This window comes from Phacochoerus africanus, chromosome 4 (assembly GCF_016906955.1).
Source record: "Phacochoerus africanus isolate WHEZ1 chromosome 4, ROS_Pafr_v1, whole genome shotgun sequence".
NCBI lineage: Eukaryota > Metazoa > Chordata > Mammalia > Artiodactyla > Suidae > Phacochoerus > Phacochoerus africanus.
The window spans coordinates 86,984,086-87,004,189 of NC_062547.1; the positions used below are offsets into that span (position 1 = coordinate 86,984,086).

Genomic DNA, 20,104 nt, shown 5'->3' on the forward strand with positions numbered 1-20,104 from the left:
TTTTTTTCATCTTTTAAATCCTTTCTTCCTTTTTTCTTAAGGGCTGCACTTGCGGCTATGGAACTTCCCAGGCTAGGGATCAAATCGGAGCTGCAGCTGCCAGCCTCCACCACAGCCACAGCAACACTGGATCCGAGCGGCATCTGTGATCTACACCACAGTTCATAGTAACGCTGATCCTTAAGCCACTGGGTGAGGCTGGAGATGGAAACCACATCCTCATGGATACCAGTCAGGTTCTTAACCCATTCAGACACAATGCGAAGTACCCACCAAATAATTTTTAAACAAGTTGATTTAAGAAAAAGAAATGCTTGGGTAAATACACTTAGCTCTGAAATTGTCAACAGACTTGTGATAGATTAGCCTTGTGGCGAGAGAGTTTGTGACAGGCATTGTATTAAGTACTTTACATTTCAACACTGGATTGCATTAGACTTCTTTTGCCAAAGGTAGTCACTAAAACCTATAAATAACATTTTCAGGCTCTTGCTCTTTAGGGTTGAAAAGAATCCATTTACTTTCTTTCCTACTTTCCTTTGGTGAGAATAAATATTTCAAACACATGTGCATATAATTAGGATTTCTTCCACCTCAGATTTGCTTATCCAGGATACTATATTTTTGACCTACGGACTAGATCTCTAAACTGAGGTACTGACAGTTTGGTTAGATTCAGAAAAGATGTGTGATATGAAAAAATTTTAAAAAAGAATAAAAGAATAAATAAGGTGCAGTACTGAGTAGTAGTATAAACAATTAAAGACCAACAAGGATTAAGGGTGTTATAGATGTATATGGGTCATGGTTACTTCTTTATGATCAATCCTTTTTTTATGCCGAACCTTAATTTAAAGGCCAAAACTTATGTTTGTGCCAAAGTACTTCTGTTCATGCATTCATTCTGTATATATGTATGGAACTCTTAGCAGGTAGAGGACTCTGCTAAGTAATGGAAGTAACACGGTCAGACAGATAACTTGTAATCTACCAAAGGAGTTTACAATTACAACTGATTGTTAATGTGAATTATTAAAATATTTTTGATTTCTCTAACTATAGAAAGGTACCACTAAAGCAAAAGATACATTAGCATCATTTAAAGTCCATATGGTGTTAGAGCTCTTACAACAGTGCACATACATGGACAAGATAAATAATACGTCAGGTAACATTTTAAAATGATTTTAAGTCCTGCTTGTTTTTTCTCTTACGCCAATACTCAGAAAACGTATTTTTAAGGATTGTACATCAATACACACTAAAACACTAAGAATATCTGCATTGATTTTCTTCCTCAAAATAATTACTTCTGCCACTGAAAGCTCCAAATCATCTAGATGGGTTTTAATTTTTGTTTTTTAAAAACTAAACAAATAACATATGCCCCTCTCTCCATACCTGAAATAAATAACAATTTCCAGGACTGGGGAAAAGAATAAAAGAAATGTTAGTTTTGAAGCTGAAATGTAAAAGCTGCAAGTAACAAAAACACGTTCAGAATGAATATGCCATCTCAACTAGAGTATCATTCCTGTGAAGAAAGAACATATCTCAAAAGGAGCTTATCACCATGCGACTTATCAAAATGCTATGCTGAGCACAATGGGTGTAGCTTCCTATAAGCTACAATGGTGCATGACTGCCTTTATGGAACTGTAACCTCCCCACCTGAAAAATTAGAAACCTATCAAATCAAGACAAAGTTAAAGCAGGAGGCAAGTCTATATACCTTATTTTCTACTTCACAGCTAAGCGTGTGTAACAATATCTATTAAATACACATCAGGTCACATACAACACAGGACAGAGCTGCATGTGAAACTGGCATAATCTCTTATGAGAAGCCTAAAACAAAAAGAAAAAAGGCTCTCAAAAAGACAGAATTTCATTGACTTTCTAAGTACAGCAAATAACCAGTGACTGAAATATAACATTAGCAATAGATAATGGTCATTTCTACTGAACTGAAAAAACCTTGCATTCTGAATCAAGACGATAAAAAGCCTCGTGATGTGTTTGGCATTCCTCTCTTATATTATATTTCATTCTTCATTTAAAAAAATCCACACTAAGTTCAAAACATTTTCATACTTAAACTATCTACTATAAAAATAAAAATCTGAATTCTAAACAAAGAAGTTAAGAGCCCTATTCCATCAAACATTTCTCCATTTGCAATTCATCTTGGTAATAGAGACAGAACCTGGGTAAATGCATATAGGACTTGAGGCAGGAGATTTTTCTTGCTCAATGCATAATTCATGTGCTCCGCCTGCAAAGTGTGTAAAATGAGAATTTCACACCGCAGCATGAGCCATGGAGCTGCAGAGAAAAGGCAGATGAAATCATATTTTACTGTGTGAATTTTATTTCTTACCCTCCCAATATTTATACAAAACTATCATTGACAAACCAAACACATTGACAGATCACCCACTGTTTCCATTGTGTTAGTACTTGAGAAGAGATCAGGCAGAAAGATAGACAATTTGTTTTTGTATATTTTTTTTAAATAGAGGATTAGGTTTTTAACAACTGAGTGACTATATTAGACTTTTATAAGGACAACAGTAACTGATCTTAAAATCTCACTACAAAAATACCTAGTTATCAATTCACCATCCTCAAATCTCCATTTTGTTTCTATGGTACTCGACTATATACCTCAACACACCAACATTTTCAGAATGAAATACAAAGTCACGGGGTTAACAAACTGATTTTTATTTTATATATTTCATTTCAAATAGTAAACAAAAGATCCTGGAAATACTTCTTAAGTTTCCAATAATAATAAAAAAATGTACTAATATATCTTACCCAGATTTAAAAAATCTATATGCATGTTCATCTTCATCCTGATTTTAAAAAAGCAATAGAAAAAAAGATCTGACACAACAAGCATCAAACATGCTTCCTAAGAGGAAACCATTATAAAGAGGTTTAAAATTTAAAACTATAAAACAGGATAAACAGTAGGTAAAGTTTGTCAAAGTCATACTATGCTTTGAAATTCAAGGCTTATTTCTAGCCTCACAGGGCAAGGTATTTGCATGAAATATTTTCAGTTAGAATTACCAACCAAAGACAATTTAATGACACTCTTGCCTTCCAGTTATCTAACAAATTTGATTTAAAAAAACATGAGGCTCACACTTCAGACTGTGCTTTAAAACAAAAGCACATGGCCAGTAAATTGAGACTTACATAAGTTAAAAAGAAGTCTAAACTTTTAAACAAATCTTCCCTATTAGATTATCCCTATTTCAATAAGAAACCTTGCTTAAAAAGGCATTCACTTCGATTTAAAGATCTCAGTTGAAGTGAAATGATATTTCTGTTCTGGAGAACTTAAAATATGAACTACACTGGGAAAGACAGAAATTGAAAGAGGCAAGGCTTTGAATTCTCAGAGTAAAAACCAATATTCTACAATCTTCACAGAAGTTATGTAATTGCAACAATAATAAATACTAGGGAAAAGGCAGCCTAAACTTGTTTCCTACTTCACAAATAGGGCAGAAAACGAATCAGAAAATAGTTCCTTTCACTCTTATCTACAATCTATTCACACCACATCCCATATTTACTTCATACCTAAGAATCTTTTATATGGTACATCTTTTATTGAGGTTATCTTGACATTTACTGACCTTTGGACACCAGTCACAAGGCCAGTGACCAGTCCAAAGACCAGGTGAGGAAGACTGAATTAGTTGCTTTGCATCTCTCAAAAAGGGATTAGTGAAGTGAGATTCCTATAATCTGTGATAACGATCACCAACAAAAGCATCTCAAACCTTGGTAGGTATCCATGGTAGTATTTTTCTCAAAGCTAGTATGCATATTAATCTTAATTTTGATTCAAATGTGGGAATGCTATTAGTACAAGTATGTTGAATACATTTATTTTTCATTGATAAGGTTTTGTGTGTGTGTGTGTGTGTGTGTGTGTGTGTGTGTGCGTGCTGTGCCTGCGGTATACAAAAGTTCCTAGGCCAGGGATCAAACCCAGGCCACAGCTGTAACAAGAGCCATAGCAGTGACAATGCCGATCCTTAACTCACTGAAACATAGGGAAGTCCTCATTGATAAGATTATGCTTTATGACACTTATATAATTAAAATGCTCTTAATATAGAAAACATAAAATTATAATCATGACTTGAAATTTTTATTGTTTTAACTACAGATTAAATCTTTAGCAGTGGGTAAACACACACTGAAGATATAATCCGAACTGTTGTATCAGTTAAGGTGTGAATAGTGGGACTAATAAGGTGACAGTGGAAATAACTACAGTAAGTAGGCGCACTCTAACTTACTGGCTGGTAATAAGAACATGGAATTCTAGGTTAGATAAAGAAAAAAATGTTTCCTAAACACTGTAAAGTATGTGAAAGCACTGAGAATACAGAACTATTAAAACTCATTTTGTTACAGTTATTATCCAGGAGAAAATAATTATTTCATAAAAAGAATTAGGCTCAAATTAAAATATTTATTAAACTTGGTTCAGAAAAGAACATCTATAAATAAAAATATGCTTGCCCCTCAAAGTAACTGCACCTGAAGAAGATAATTTTCTTTGGTCATTAATGATAATATGTGACTTCAAACCAGCATACCTCCCAATGAATAACACAAACAAACATACATGACAACAGAATGTTTGACTAGTTTTGTGTCTTATGGATACGCTGGGGTATGGTGCTGACTGGCAAACACTTTAGGAACATAAACAGCTCAACAGTGCTTCTCACGCTATTGACTGTCCCTACACCATTCATGGGAGTAATACCTTTAGTCAATAAAATTCTTCAATCCATTCAGTCATTCTCAAGTAGAAGCAGAGGGACTACCCTTGAAGGGTCACTTTCTTCTCAGCTTATATTTTCTGTAATAAGAAAAACGATGCAAAAGGAAGAAGAAAGGCACAGAAACAGAAAAGCACATAGCATTTTACAAGAACCACAAAGAGTCTATTGGGATGAGAACACAAAGGGAGTTAAGACTGGAAAAGTGGGTTTTGACATGCTAGACTGAGAAGTTTACTGAACTCAAATGACCATGGGGCACCATTAATAGGTAATGCTGACATTAATCTGGCAGCCCTATGGAAGGACTGGAGGTGGGGAAGTATCTGAGGATGACCAAAGGCAAGGTAATGAAGAGCTGATCTACAATGGTGGTGGTAGGATAAGAAGAAACAGATATGAGAAATAATACACAGAGACTCTAAGACTCGGCAATTGTGTAAACACATAGGATGAGGGAGGAGTCAAAGCCAATTATGGGGCTACAAATCTGGGAGAATAAAAAGCATGCTGGTGTCAAATGGTAGCGCCTGTCTTCTGGCTACGTTAGGTTTGAGAAACCAGTAGCTCCTGAGAGATCTAAGAATTTGGTTTGAACTTGGAAAGAAAAGTTAGCGTTTCAGTTCCTGCTATGACATAGCAGGCTAAGGATTTGGCGTTGCTGCAGCTGCGGCCTGGATTTGATCCCTGGCCTGGGAACTTCCATATGCCATGGCCAGGAAAAAAAAAAAAAAAAGAGTTTTAGGGATTTAGTTAGAAGTATTATTTTAGAAGTAATTCGCGGAGTTACCGTCGTGGCGCAGTGGTTAACGAGTCCGACTAGGAACCATGAGGTTGCGGGTTCGGTCCCTGCCCTTGCCCAGTGGGTTAACGATCCGGCGTTGCCGTGAGCTGTGGTGTAGGTTGCAGACGCGGGTTCGGATCCCGCGTTGCTGTGGCTCTGGCGCAGGCCGGTGGCTACAGCTCCGATTTGACCCCTAGCCTGAGAACCTCCATATGCCGCAGGGAGCGGCCCTAGGAAAGGCAAAAAAAAGACAAAAAAAAAAAAAAAGAAGTAATTCACATAAATGTTTTAGCAGATGCTAAAAAGTTAATGATTCTCATAATAGGAAAATGTACAGGAAAAAAGAACTAAAATAAATTAATTCATATCAATTAATATTTTTGAAAAGAATGTGTACTAAGACTAACTCTGGGGCAATGTTCATACTCAGGTGTCATAAGCGAGTAAAAAGTAAAGCAATCAAAAGATTATAGGGCCAGAGAAGTTAAAAAAAAAAAAAAAGAATGTAGGGAGTTTTAAGTAGCAGGGGAATAGTCATACAAAAAGAGAAGGATAAACTAAGAGAAGATCACTGGGTTTGGAGAAAGATCATGGCCAACTTTTCAGAGAGCAGTATCTGTAGGAGGTGATAGGAGCAGAAACCAATTTAAAAGGGATTAAGAAATAACTGGGCTAAGAGATAAGTGCATGGAGAATACCCAGTCTTCTGTTCTCTGCATTCCTCCCACCCTCCTTTTTTTTAAATTTTTAAAAATTTTTTTATTTTTGGCCACCACTCAGGCATACCAAGCTCCCAGGCCAGGGATCAGATCTGATCTGCAGTTGCATCCCAAGCTGGATCCTTCAGCCCCTGTTCCTGGCCAGGGATTAAACCTGAGTCCCAGGGCTCCTAAGACGCCACTGAACCTGTTGCGCCACAGGAGGAGCTCCTAGACTATTTTTCTAAACTCTCCCTCTGACACATCCTCTCAGTTCCTCTCTTCTACTCCCTTCCCCTTCTCTCTTTAAATGCTAGGAAAGACTTGAGTGCTTTGGTTGGTGGAGGACGGATCAGTGAAAAATGAGATTGAAGGTGCAGAAGACACAGATGATTACCAACGAAACATGGCCAAAGGAAAAAGGACTTATTCTCAACTAAGTGGATAAGGATGGTTTACTCAGAGCTATAGTCAAAGAACAGGAAACAGTGTGTATCAGAGAGCACAGAGGTAGGAGCGGCTCAGAGTGAATGGCTGCCTGGTCTTCTGCACAAAGTGGATGAGATCACAGGCTGCAGCTAAGGGGTCGCACCTGAACGTTAATTCCTATCCTGAATGATACAAAAACAATGAAAAATGCAAGAGACTTAAGAATTACAAAACAAATTCAATTCTTTTTAGCACTGGTGTTCTACAACTCTAATACTCTTGGTCTCTCAGGGAATTAATATTCAAGTTAAAAAATGTTAATACTGCTGTTTGATATTTTATACAGTGCTTTATATTGATCTCTGATATTTGATATTTTATAACAGCACATGAAAGAAGAAGAGTAGGTATTAGCATTTCTACTTTACAGATGAGGAAACTGAAGCATAAAGCTATCTTCCAACAAGAAGAACACTATACCTGATTCATAGGACCACCATAAAATGAACTGTTTTCAAAGCCATATATTCAAGGTACCCCCAAGCCCCCATTTTCATGCTCAATATCCCCAAAATACAGTGTCCAAATGAAAGAAAAGAAAGAGCAAAAGTATAGATTTAGTTGGGCTCCAGATTTAAGGCATATGAATTTTCAGCACTAATATACTGTCATGCTAAATTAAGGTAAAGCAGCCACCATCTGCCTTCATTACTCATAATTTAAAGCAGAAGCCACAACACTTGGTGCAGAAGGACTTTTCAGCAATTATAGAGTTGCCCATTATTAGAAAATTGGTACACTTTTAAATGCACGGTATACTTCAAATCCTCGAAGAAATAGAAAAAAATAGCTATAGTGGTTCCAAGGTGGAAAATATTCCAACTAATAAATTAAAACAAATACTCCTATCTGCCTGTTACAAACAGGAAAGGCATTATAACATACAGAAAATAAGCTATTAAGCAAAACACATCGACATAAAACTATCATCAATGTGAGTAAAACCTGACTTTCTCAAGAAGCTCACTGCAACACTTTGAAATTTTTTACTGATGTTCTACAATAAAATATTTTCAACCATTAAGATATTCAATCTTATCACTGAAAGTCACAAAGAAGAAACAAACTGAATCTCTGATCTGGGGCACCCCTGTGGCATTTTAACCGGCTCCTAATGCTCTGCTTCTAATACCACACAGGCACAAAAGTTTACAATTTTTCAATTTTTACAAAACTTCATAAGAAAACTCACTTTAATTCCAACCACTTGACATTCCTTAATTTGTCTGCTATTTAAAAAATAACTTGATCCCCTTGCTGTACAGTGGGAAAATAAAAAAAAAATAAATTAATTAAAAAAATAAAATTGGATTGACTTGCAAAAAATAAAATAAAATAAAATAAAATAAAATAAAATAAAAAAAACACTGATATCTTATTCCAGGTTGTACCTACTCTCAATTTCTAAAGCTCTTTTATTTTAAATAACATCTTAAGGTTTCTATAATTTAATGTAAGTAGGAAGCAAGAGGATGTCAAACTCACTGTGTGATAAGTTTTTACAAGAAGCCAGATTAGTAAGCCAAAAATTCTCTTGGGATTTTACATGAATTTTTGAAAAATAAAAATCTTAGATTATATACTTACTGTATATAGACAAAAGTTTTAAATATAAATTCAGGTTAAAATAGGTTTTACTATATGTGGAGTTCCCATTGTGGCACAGCAGAAACAAATCTGACTAGGAACCATGAGGTTGTGGGTTCAATCCCTGGCCTTGCTCAATGGGTTAAGCATCCAGCATTGCCGTGAGCTGTGGTGTAGGTCGCAGACGCGGCTCAGATCTGGCATTGCTGTGGCTGTGGTGTAGGCTGGCAGCTGTAGCTCCAACTGGACCCCTAGCCTGGGAACCTATATATGCCCCTGGAGTGGCCCTGAAAAGACAAAAGACAAGAAAATAAATAAATAAAATAGGTTTTACTATATATAAGAATATTTGATATAAGGTAATCAAGCTAATATTTAAATATGCTTACTCTTTTTTAAAAAAAAGTCTCTCCTCAATAAATCTCTGGATGGGGGAGGCAACTATTACATTGATGAATTCATTTTCATATTTGGCTACTCAGATGACTTATTCATGTTACTAGAGTAAATGAAAAAAAACAGTGGCTTAAAACGAAACTGAATTCAATAAAAGGCAATGTGTGACCATATTTTCAACATATGGAATAGCATATTTATTTAAGAAACTACTCCACTTGAGACCTAGCATCACCATGATCCATTTAGAAGAAGGGAATAATAAAGGTCAGAAAGATATGTGTTAGGTCTGAATTTTGAATTAAAAACTACATTTTTCCCATGCATGGTTTTATTTTTTCTGCTAAGTAGACAAGTTTTAGTATTACAAATATTACATAAAAAGCATTATCATTCTATTACAAAAGTTCTTGCGTTTGTTTTAAAAATACATAGTGAATGCATTTTTATTGACTATAAGAATGTACACCCTTTAATTAAACCTTTAAAAAAACTCTATTATCCAAAGTGCCTAGATATTTTTTAAAAAGCATGTTAGTCTCAATTTCTTATGATGCATGTACATTTATATTCCTTTGCCTAATTTCTGTCACATCCTTTACATCCCCTTTGGTAAAAGCCTTTCTTGTCACATCCTGGCCTTGAACAAACATGCTGTACTCATAACACAGAAGCCTCTAATTTTGGTTGGAAAGGGTGAGGTTAAAGAAAGTTTGTAATTTCTCTGCAGAGCTGTGCCAAGTGATAATCTAGAAAAAAAAAAAATCACAGGTGTAGATAAATAAAGACGATGTTTATTTCGGTTGTCAGTGATGATGTTAAATTCATGTTCTGGTTTCTCGAATTTCAACAAAACACAAATTTTCAGAAACATTTACTCTTAATTAGGAAAAGGCTATGAGAATATTTATTTTCAGTTATACCGAATGTATAGTCTCTTACCTTAGTAACTTTTCTTGATTCAGATTCACTTTCAGATACTGATTCTGATTCAGAACCTGAAGAACTGCCTTCTATTGAACTAGATTCAGCATCGGAGGAATCTGAAGTTTTAGAGTTTTCATTTTCCTTATCCACATCTTCAGAATCTCTATGCAGAATAATATTTTAAAATGTTAAATTCTTACATAATCAAGTTTAAGCAGTTTGAAAAATCAAATGACAAGTGCTACCATTTGTCCATTTGCCTATGAGTCAAAATCCTTACTAGAGAAGTATATTTCACCAAGGACCATTTTTTAGTGCAAAAAAGACAATAAAAGTGGTTTTAAAATTCCAGAACATATTAATGAAATAATAAAAAAGGTAGTATTACCAATCAGCTATGATAAAAAAATTAAGAAAAAGAAAAAAAAATTGAAAAATAATAAAGGTAGTATAACCTATAACCAAATACATTAGAACCTATTCAAAATCCATTATATCACACCACGCATACTTCAAACGCAAAAGGTCTTAAAGTAATAATAAATGATATCATAAATAGAGTAATAATTAAATGTTTGATTTACCAGGGGTACACATTAGGTGCAAAAATTAATTCAAAGATATTTAGGCTGATTTTAAAACACTGTCTCAAAATACTAGGTGTTCATTAATAAATTTAAATATACATCTATTTTGCTAAAGTAGACTTACATTTTATAGATTCTTTTCTGTCCAAGAAAATTATTTACATGTTTCCAAATGTGACCCTTAAACACATTAATGAGAAAATGTTAACCAGTTCAAAAAAGAATTCTTCTAATGTACTAAGTCTTACTAAAAATGTAAGATAATCAAATATAAACTTTTAAAATACCAAATAATCTAACCTAAGTGCTGTTGCTATTCATTCATTTGTTCACTCACTCCTCATTTAACAAATATTTACTGACTGCCCAGCATGCATTGGCACCGTGTTAGGTGCTAAGGATGACAATGGTTAGTAAGATAGAGAGGATCTCTGTGTACCTCTCTTAGAGAGTCTACAGTCCAATGGAGAAGACCAGCAGTGATAATAAAGTACAGTAAGTAATAAACAAACCTGAGCAAGATTGGGAATGCTTCTAGAGGAAGAGACACCCGCACTGAAAAGGAACAGTAAAGCAAGCAGAAAGGGAGTAGTTCTCCAAGGGGAAAAGATAAAATGTAAGGCAGCCAAAAGGTCTTTTCTCAGGGGAAGAGAGATACCTTGAAGTCTTTTATTTTCTCAAAATCGAAAGCCTAGTTTTCTTTACTGTATGTGTATGCATGTATTGTTTTAAGAAGCCGCTTTATGGAGTTCCCTTGTGGTACAGCAAGTTGAGGATCTGGCTCTGTCACCGCAGCAGCTTGGGTCACTGCTGTGGCTCAGGTTTGGTTCCTGCCCTAGGAACTTCTGTGTGCTGCAGGCACAGCAAAAAAACAAAACAAAACACAGCACAGCACTTTTTCTTTTTTTTTTTTTTAATCTATCTTGTGCCAGGCACTGTTAGGCACTTCCTAAGCCATTATCCAATTCAGATGATTCAACATATTCTTACTGGATGCATTATTATCCTATAATATTCAGGAAAGTTAAGTAAGTTGCTCAAGAGCACACAGCCAGGAGAGGCAGAATTGGAATCTGGACTCAAGTCTGTCTTACCCTAAAGATCATATTTTCTCCACTACGCTATACTTTCTCCTTTAAAATGAAAATACTCTGGGGTATTAAACTCAAATTTAGTCATAATTATGATTACTAAAGGGTGGTTCTAAAAATATTTAAAGCTCCTTAGCTTTAAAAATTATACGGTTATACTGGCAAAGCATTAAAAAAAAATTCTAAGAGACAGGCAGGAAAACACAGCGGGGTCAGGGGGAGAGTGGTGAGGCAAGGGAAGAATCGATATTTCCTTGAATTGATTTTTGTGGAGGAAATATGATTGCTGTTTATTAAAAATGGAGTCATGGTAACATCTCAGAGCACATGTAATTATATTTGATGACTAAAAAGTACATTGTTGTTTTTTCCCCCAGCAAAGAATGGCAATTTACTATCCTCCATGTAGTGGTTAAAACATGTGCTTGAAAATATAAGGTTTAGAATGTATCTGAGATTCCCTTCGGCATAATAAACAATTCTTTAAAATCCAAACATGGGTAAAAAGAAAAGCCTCTTTCTGAAGAAAATGTAATGAAACTAATATAATTAATGATTATAAACTTCTAGCATAATACGCTCTTGCTGAGGGAACAGATATGTAGTGCACTGAACAAAATTTTCCCTTCCTAAGAAATAAGACACTTTTTAAAAACTACATAATCATAGACACTCTGATATTAAACCAGAAACACAGAACTTCTCTCGAGGAAAAAGTTTATTACAAACCAAGTAACTCCCCTGTTGCAACAAGTGAGTGAAATCTGAATATATTTAACGCCTAGCTTTTAAGATAAGATTTTAAAGGTAAAAGTGTTATTTTGTTATGCATCATTCAATCTTGATGGGTAATTACTGTTTACCTTACTGCTTAGAGTTTCAGATGTTAATCTAATGAAAAGAATTTACTGGTAACTAGCTTTTTAACTTTGCAATGATGAAAAGCCTGTATTAATTTAACCTACAGATTTCATTTGTTCTGAACAGGAAAAACAATATAAATCACTTTTAAAATCATTAAATCCTGACTTAAATTAATAAAGTCATAATTAGGGCATTATGCTGTGTTTGTTATGGAAGTGGCAGGGCGAGCTGCTTTAATTACTGTCTGTAATAAAAGGAGCAGAGAGCGTACTGCGCCCCAATCAGTGCTGTCAGCCACGACTGAGCTGGGCTGCAAGCTCATCAAGTGAGCGGGCACAGGCTCCCGGGGAAAGGGCCATCATGTCTGCAGAGGCCACTCACTGACAGCAGCGAGGAAAACAGACTCAGACAATCCAAGGTATTAGCCCCAATTACTCAAAATTTTAATGACACTTTAATACATGATAATGTTGTTGATAATGGGAGATCTTAAAAAGCGCTAACGCTTAAATATCTTATGACCGTCTTCCTTCACAGCCCCTGACTCTAATATTTGAATCATAATCTTTTTAATATAACATTATTTAGAAAAATCAATTGTCTTAGTTACATAATGGCAAAGTGTTGAAGGATTTAATTTTAGTCCTCAGCAAAATTGCTTCAAAAGGTAATTAAGTGTTTCATACCGACTGCTTGATCACTTAACTCAGCCTTCCAAGGTTACACCAATTTTCAAAATGTAACCCCAAGATGTGTTCAAGTTCAAAATGAAAACTGAGCATTTCAAGTAGGAAAATAATGTGAATTAGTATTTTAAATTAATATTAAGAGAGTTAAAATCTATTTGGGAAAAAATACAAACTGTTTTCTCACTCAGTGTTAGCCTGGGGGAAAATACCACAGAATATTTTGGAAGGAAATTCTGAACAGAATGAATCACCTTTTTCCTTTGGTTCTGGAGCTCTTCTGGCCTGCTCTTTTGTTTTCTGCTTCTGACTCACTTCCACTCTCACTCTGGTGCTCACTGGAGTCCTCACTGCTGTCCTCACTGCTGTCTCCTTCCTCGTCTTGTTCTCCACTTTCACTTCCAGATTCACTCTCTGAAAAAAAATATCACCAGACACTCTATGATTTATAGCCATTTAATTATACATAAGGACACAACTAAGTGTCAGCATTCATCACAAATGAAACTGGATGCTGAATTTTAGTTGAGGGAACCCCACTTGTTAACATTTTCTGTTTCCGCCCTCGGGCACCCCACAGCAGGCTGAGCACCGAGGGACGCACTAGACACAGATGGCACTCTGAGACCAAGTAGAGACAGAGAGGCAAAGAAAAGATGAGCCATGTAAACCAAATCTGAGAGTACCTTGCTTTTCAAACCCTTAGCTATGGCAAAAACTCTTTTTTTTTTTTTTTTTTTAACGCATGATTGTAAGGATGATAGAAGGATAAAGAAATAATATTCAACTTCCCTCCTTATAATGGGAAATTTTATTGAGAGAAACAGAAGGAACTGATGAATCTCCTCAGGAACAACTTTTGAGAGGGAAATGAACCATTCAAATCATCTTCAAAAACTTCTAAATTCAAAGGCAAGAAAGGAAAATCACTAATTAAAAAGCTACAACTTATTTTAGCTAGTATAAGTTTTCGATAGGTCCAAGAAATGATAAAGTTACATTAAGGAGTTATAGAGTTAAATGTTTTATGTATGAATTATGGTATCCTAGGGCTCTTTACAGAAGAGATACAGATAGACATTTATGTATATTTTAAACATGAAGCATAGTTTTTTACTAGTTGAAATGATTACAGGCACAGAATCACATCCTAGGTAGGACAAATTCTTATCCCTCCCCATGAACTATCTGATGAAGTGTCCTCAGGCAGGAATATAACCTCCAGTTAAAATACTGTTCTAATACATTGTAAATAATATCTTCTTTATGAGGATTAACTACGAGTGTCTATATTCTTTTGGAATAGCTTACAGTGGTGAAAAGTATGAGTTCTCAGGTTGGAATGTCCAAGTTGAGATTCTGACCCTGCCACGTCCCAAGTGGTAAGACTGAACAAGAACCTCTATACAGGTTCATGTAGAAGAGTATAAAATGGATAAGAAACAGATTGCTCAAGGTATAAAATAAACTTTGCATCTTATAGAATAAAGTTAATTTTAAAGGTCTCACTAAAGGGTTCTCAAATGTAAAATTACTTTTTTTTTTTGGCTTTCTAGGGCTGTACCCTCGGCATATGGAGGTTCCCAGGCTATGGGTCTAATCTGAGCTACAGCTGCAGGCCTACGCCACAACCACAGCAACGCTAGATCCTTAACCCACTGAGCAAGGCCAAGGATTGAATCCACAACCTCATGGTTCCTAGTCGGATTTGTTTCCGCTGCGCCACAACTCCAAAATTATGGTTTCTCAATATGTTAATGAATATCAGAGGGAGTGGGTTAGAATTCAGAAAAGCATGAGTTCCTATTTCAACTCTTTTATTAGTTCTATGTCCAAGAGGTAAGATCAAAGGAAAAGGGGGTTAGAAATTATTTGAAAATGAAACAATGATATGTAAATGAAATGAATTACAATAGTACAAGTTTTATTTAAACCTGCTTGTTGAATACTCTGTTCTAGGCCTGTTTTACGGGAGGCACAGTATATAAACTACAGTGAACAATATTTCTCAATGAATTATAAACCCCACCACTGTCACTGCTGCTCTCAGAAGAATCCTCTTCTTCAGATTCAGAGTAAAATTTCTTATCAGGTTTCTCTTTCTTTGCTTTTCCTGCTGGGGTCCATTCTTTTGCCTGATCAAAAAAAAAAAAAAAAGTAAAAATGTAATTATCAATGAATTCTCATTAAGGAATTCAGTCTTTAGGCAAACTTAAATCATTCAGAATACTCTCAACCTAGAAGAAAGTATAAGGCCTCAAAAGAGAAGGCAACTGTGAAAAGTCCTGGCACTGAGGATGATTTATCCCTAAATACAGGAACACAGCCTATTATGTCAGATGAACAACCTTATTTTACATATGATTTTAAACACTTTTGTGGTCGTTGGTCTACAGAAGACAAACTAACATTAAGATAATTTAGAAGAGATGGGGGCCATCAGAGGAGACACAGTAAGAAATGAAAGTTCACAGCTTGATACCAAGGTAAAAGAAAAAAAAGAAAGAAAACATTTAGTATAGGCAATAAATAGCCCTTACTATCTCAACAGCCTAAACTCGAGGATAATCCTTGACTTCTCTCTTTCTCTCATATCTTAAATATCTAATCCATCAAGAAGGCCTTTAGCCTCCTTGGTCAGAGCCATCTCTCACTCCTGGACCAGAGGAGTCTCCACCTGGCTATCTTTGGTCTATTACCATCCCCCATCCCCCACTCCAAGTTAGCTCAACACAGAGGCTAGAATGATTTCATTAAAACCTAATTCCATTCAAGCCCCTCTTTGTTAGAAACACTGCAAAGACTCCTTTTTCACTCAGAAAAAAATGAAGTCCTTAAGATAGTTCGTTTGGGCCTACCCGATGCCCTAACCGACTGGGGCCTCCCCCCGTGCCTCTGGGTTCTCCTGGCTGCTGCTCCCCTGCCTGTTCACTTCACTCCAGCCACTCCCTACAGTTTGCTTGAACCCCTCAGTCATGCTCCCGTCTCAAGGCCTTTCCCCCAAGCTGTTCCAGCTTTCAACATTGTCCCCTGGATGACAGAATGGCTCAATCTCTCACTTCCTTCAAGTCTCTGTACAAATGTCATCTCAGGGAGAACCACTCTACTGAAAACTCCAACACTCCATGCCTGGCACTACTGACCTTACTTTTTGCTCTAATTTCACCCCCCCCCCTTTGGTCACAGTACTTACTACTTTCTAATGTACTATATAATTTATGTACTTATTTTTATTGTCAATCTATCCCTGCTAGCATGTCAGCTTCTGGAAAGCAGAGATGCTTCAAGATTTTGTACAGTGATAGATCTTGAATGTGTCTGGCACAATAATTATTAGTTGAGTGGTAGCCTCTTAAAAACTTTAATATAGCATATTAAAGTAAAATAAAAGAAATTATTTTCATAAGCATGACCTTGATTCATTAAGAAAAAAAGTAAAACTGTGCATCATACACCCTCTCTTTTTGTGTTTTTTGTTTGTTTGTTTTTGGCTGCTGCAGGCATGGCATGTGGAAGTTCTGGGGCCAGGGACTGCACCCATGCAACAGCAGCAACCTGAGCCATAGCAGTGACAATGCCAGATGCTTAACCTGCTGAGCCACCAGGGAACCCTCTTTTAAAGGGCAAGGAAATGCATATTTTTTAAAAGGTCAAGAAGGTTAAAACTATTTATCACACTTTTGAGTTTCCACTATGTGTCAGGCTGCAAGAGTAACATTTTGTTGTAAAGAAGCTTACAGCAGGACAGAGGTTCTTATTTAAGAAGGGTTCTCAGCACAGACACATATCAGAATCACCTAAGAATATTTTTTAAATTATAAATACCAACAATGAAAATACTACTACTAAGAAAACTAATGCCTTGGATTCACTTCCTAAGATTCTGATTTAATTGCTCTGGTGCAGGGCTGATACAGGTTTGTTTTGTTTAAAGATCTCTGTATAATTATAATGTACAGCTTGGTTTGAAAACCACTGATTTAGAGGGCTTATGGGCCTAAGATATGTTGCTTAAAAAGATAAGCTTCAGTAACCTGGAAAATTATTATGTGGATAATAACAGAAAAATGAGTAAAAACTCCCCACATATATTTGAATAAGATACTTACATAAGATCAGCAGTACTGCTTTCTTTATTTATATATACACACACATATATATGTATATATATATATATATATGTGTGTGTGTGTGTATATATATATTTAAAATGCTCTGTCCTCCAAATATGAGTAAAGATACTATAAACAAACTTCTATATTTAGTAAACAGTGACAGTCATATTTTTCTTAAATCCAAATGATTTTTCTGAAGGCTAGTAAAAAGTGTGTCAGGTCAATTCACGGGGAAAAAATTACTTAATTAGACCATGGCTTTCAGGGTAAGACTAAGTCAACAAATAAGGAAAATCAGGTTCCTATGCTCAAAGGGGCATATGATTTTGACACAGCCATGCACTCTCTACTCATGGAATTTTAGGTTTTAAAGGGCAAAGGCTAATAATAACAATATTTTAATTTTTGTTAGGATCTTTTATGATTATGATAACTGTATCAAGTTCTGGGCAAAAGTAGTAAGAGGGAAAGAGAGGAGGAAAAGAATAGCAAGGCAATAATCTAAAAGTTCCTATGAAGGATAAAATGTTGGTAATAGGGTGTGTTTATAATCAATTAGTCTTTGTACGCCAAAGACAGTCTTCCTGTGACTGGGGAGAAAAGGATTTTCTAGAACTAAGCAAAAAACAGAAACAAAAATACCCAAAACCTTACTGGTGTCATTGTAGGTGTGTGTGTGTTTCATATCTGATATTCTGGAAATGGTAGTGTGTGTAAGACAAAGTGTCTTCTACTGGCAACGTGAGGAGGTTCCCTGTTGTTCTGATTAAAATACCAGATTAACTAAAGCTAGGCCATTATTCTTACAAAGTTGTATTTCACAGTAACAAGATGTGACCCTATGAGATCCCATAATAGTAAAACTAGGATAACACACATATCACGTGCATGAAATACACTGATAGGACTTTGGTGGGGGAGGTCAAGTTAGAGGCAACAAAGACTATATGAATACCTCTTTCTGCACTGCTATAGCTTCATTTGATAACAAAACTAGGAACATTATTTTTATATTTAGTTGAGTCTCAAAGTATAATTTTAAGTCAATATGTCCAGAGACCAACAGATTGAAACTGTCTTCTGCATGGCATCAATGGATAGTGACAGTTTTTGCCGACCAAGTTCCATCAGTTATAATTATCCTCCATAATAAGTCACCAATTATTAATTCCCACAATGTAGTCAGCAAAATGAAAAAGAAATCAATTTGTCTCTGTTGAACTGGACGGGTGAAATGAACATAAGAAAATAGGTTATTTAAGTACTGTCCCTATAAGGTAGTAAATGCTTAGATGAGCACATGAAAACGGAAGAAGCCAGTCAACCAACCAATCTCTCAGCCAATATAAGGATACTATTGAAACCAAATTAAATTGCATGGCACTGCTATCAATTTCTGAGAAGATAAACTATTTTTATTTTACTTTTCTAGTGAATTAGGGTGGCAAGGAGGAGGTAAAGGGTGGAAGTGGGGGAGAGGATAAAAGGATGGTTCTATTTGGGCCGAAACATTATGTTCTCAATAATGAAAAAGGACAGAACAATAAACACAAAAAACAGGCATAATAAGAAATTAGCAGAGGGAGTATTTGTGAAAGAATCATAACAAAGAATATTCTCTTTGTATTCTAGCATCTGATCAATGAAGTTCCACAAATAAGCCAATCTTTCTGAAGAATACTTAACAGAAAAACGTAGAGTGAAAAACTCCCAAACTTAGTAGCAAGGAGGAACATGCAATTCCTTTCAATAAGTTATATATTTTAAAAAATCATCTCGGAGTTCCCGTCATGGCTCAGTGGTTAACTAATCCAACTAGGAACCATGAGGTTGCGGGTTCCATCCCTGGCCTTGCTCAGTGGGTTGAGGATCCGGCGTTGCTGTGAGCTGTGGTGTAGGTTGCAGATGAGGCCCAGATCTGGTGTTGCTGTGGCTGCGGTGTAGGCCGGCAGCTACAGCTCCAATTGGACCCCTAGCCTGGGAACCTCCATATGCCACGGGAGCAGCCCAAGAAATGGCAAATAGACCAAAAGGAAAAAAAAATCGTCTATAAATAGAGATAATTTGTCACAACGTGAAAACAGTGGTGCAAGTACTAAGGATAGTACACATCTGCGAACAAGCTCAAGCTTCCTCTCCTCATGTAAGTTACATAATGATATGCATGAGTAATGGACTCAGATCTGGGTTGGAATTCCAGTTCCATCCCTTACTAGCTACATGAATGTAGATAATTAGGTTCTCTGAACCTTTGTTTCATCATCTGCAAAATGGGAATAACAATAACCATCACTTATAATAATCATGAGGTTTAAGCAAGATAATACTTATAAAACATTATCAAAGTACACTGCCAGAGTTTACTGAATGGAGTCATTATTGGTTACTGCTTCTGGCCAGGCTCCAAAGCCAGGTAAGTTTGAGTAGTTAAGAGAAACATAATTCTCACACTACTGTATATAAAACAGATAACTAACAAGGACTTACTCTAGAGCTTACTCTTCTGTAACAACTTATACTGGAAAAAAGAATGGGTATGCGTATTAAGTATCACTAATTCACTTTGCTGTAAATCTGAAGCAAATGCAACACTAAATCAATTATACCCCAATAAAATTTTTTAAAAAATTAAAAAAGAGAAGCGTATTTCTCAGAAGAATCAAACTACATGGATATCCTCATCATAGAAATTCTTCCATTTAAAGTAATAAAGATTTTCTTCCACTGCATATGGAAAAGCTAATAGGCAAGAAGATTAACTGACTTTCCCATAGGAATCACTGATAGAGACTGTTTATCTGAATCCTAGTTCAATATGTTTTACCAGAGAGCATTCACAGTGTAATACCTAGTTGTTCTTTTTTTTTTAAATTAATTCTACTTAAAGTATTTGGATATATTTCACATAACCAATTTCTAAAGACAATCAAAAGACCCTTCATTTTTCTTATTTATATAAAAAAGACAGTATTAGGAAAGAACATTAATTCTTTTATTTTAGTGGCCAACATGTTTTAAAGATCCAAGAAAAGAGTATTTATAAAGAGAGCTTTTTTTTTT

At 35.6% G+C, this 20,104-nt stretch overlaps 1 protein-coding gene across 3 annotated transcripts in view; it reads right to left on the reverse strand.

The window, feature by feature from the left end:
* The window catches only part of AP3B1 (adaptor related protein complex 3 subunit beta 1), a 256,686-nt gene that overhangs the window by 80,008 nt on the left and 156,574 nt on the right, over window positions 1–20,104 (reverse strand). For all 3 annotated transcript variants that reach the window (XR_007134506.1, XM_047778162.1, XM_047778163.1), the window contains exons 18-20: window positions 14,959–15,064; window positions 13,184–13,343; window positions 9,717–9,864 (exon numbers count right to left, since the gene is read on the reverse strand). Coding sequence is in view for 2 of the 3 variants with exons in the window: in XM_047778162.1 (XP_047634118.1) it covers window positions 9,717–9,864; window positions 13,184–13,343; window positions 14,959–15,064 (414 nt within the window). In the remaining variant the exon portion in view is untranslated. The remainder of the gene's footprint in view (window positions 1–9,716; window positions 9,865–13,183; window positions 13,344–14,958; window positions 15,065–20,104) is intronic.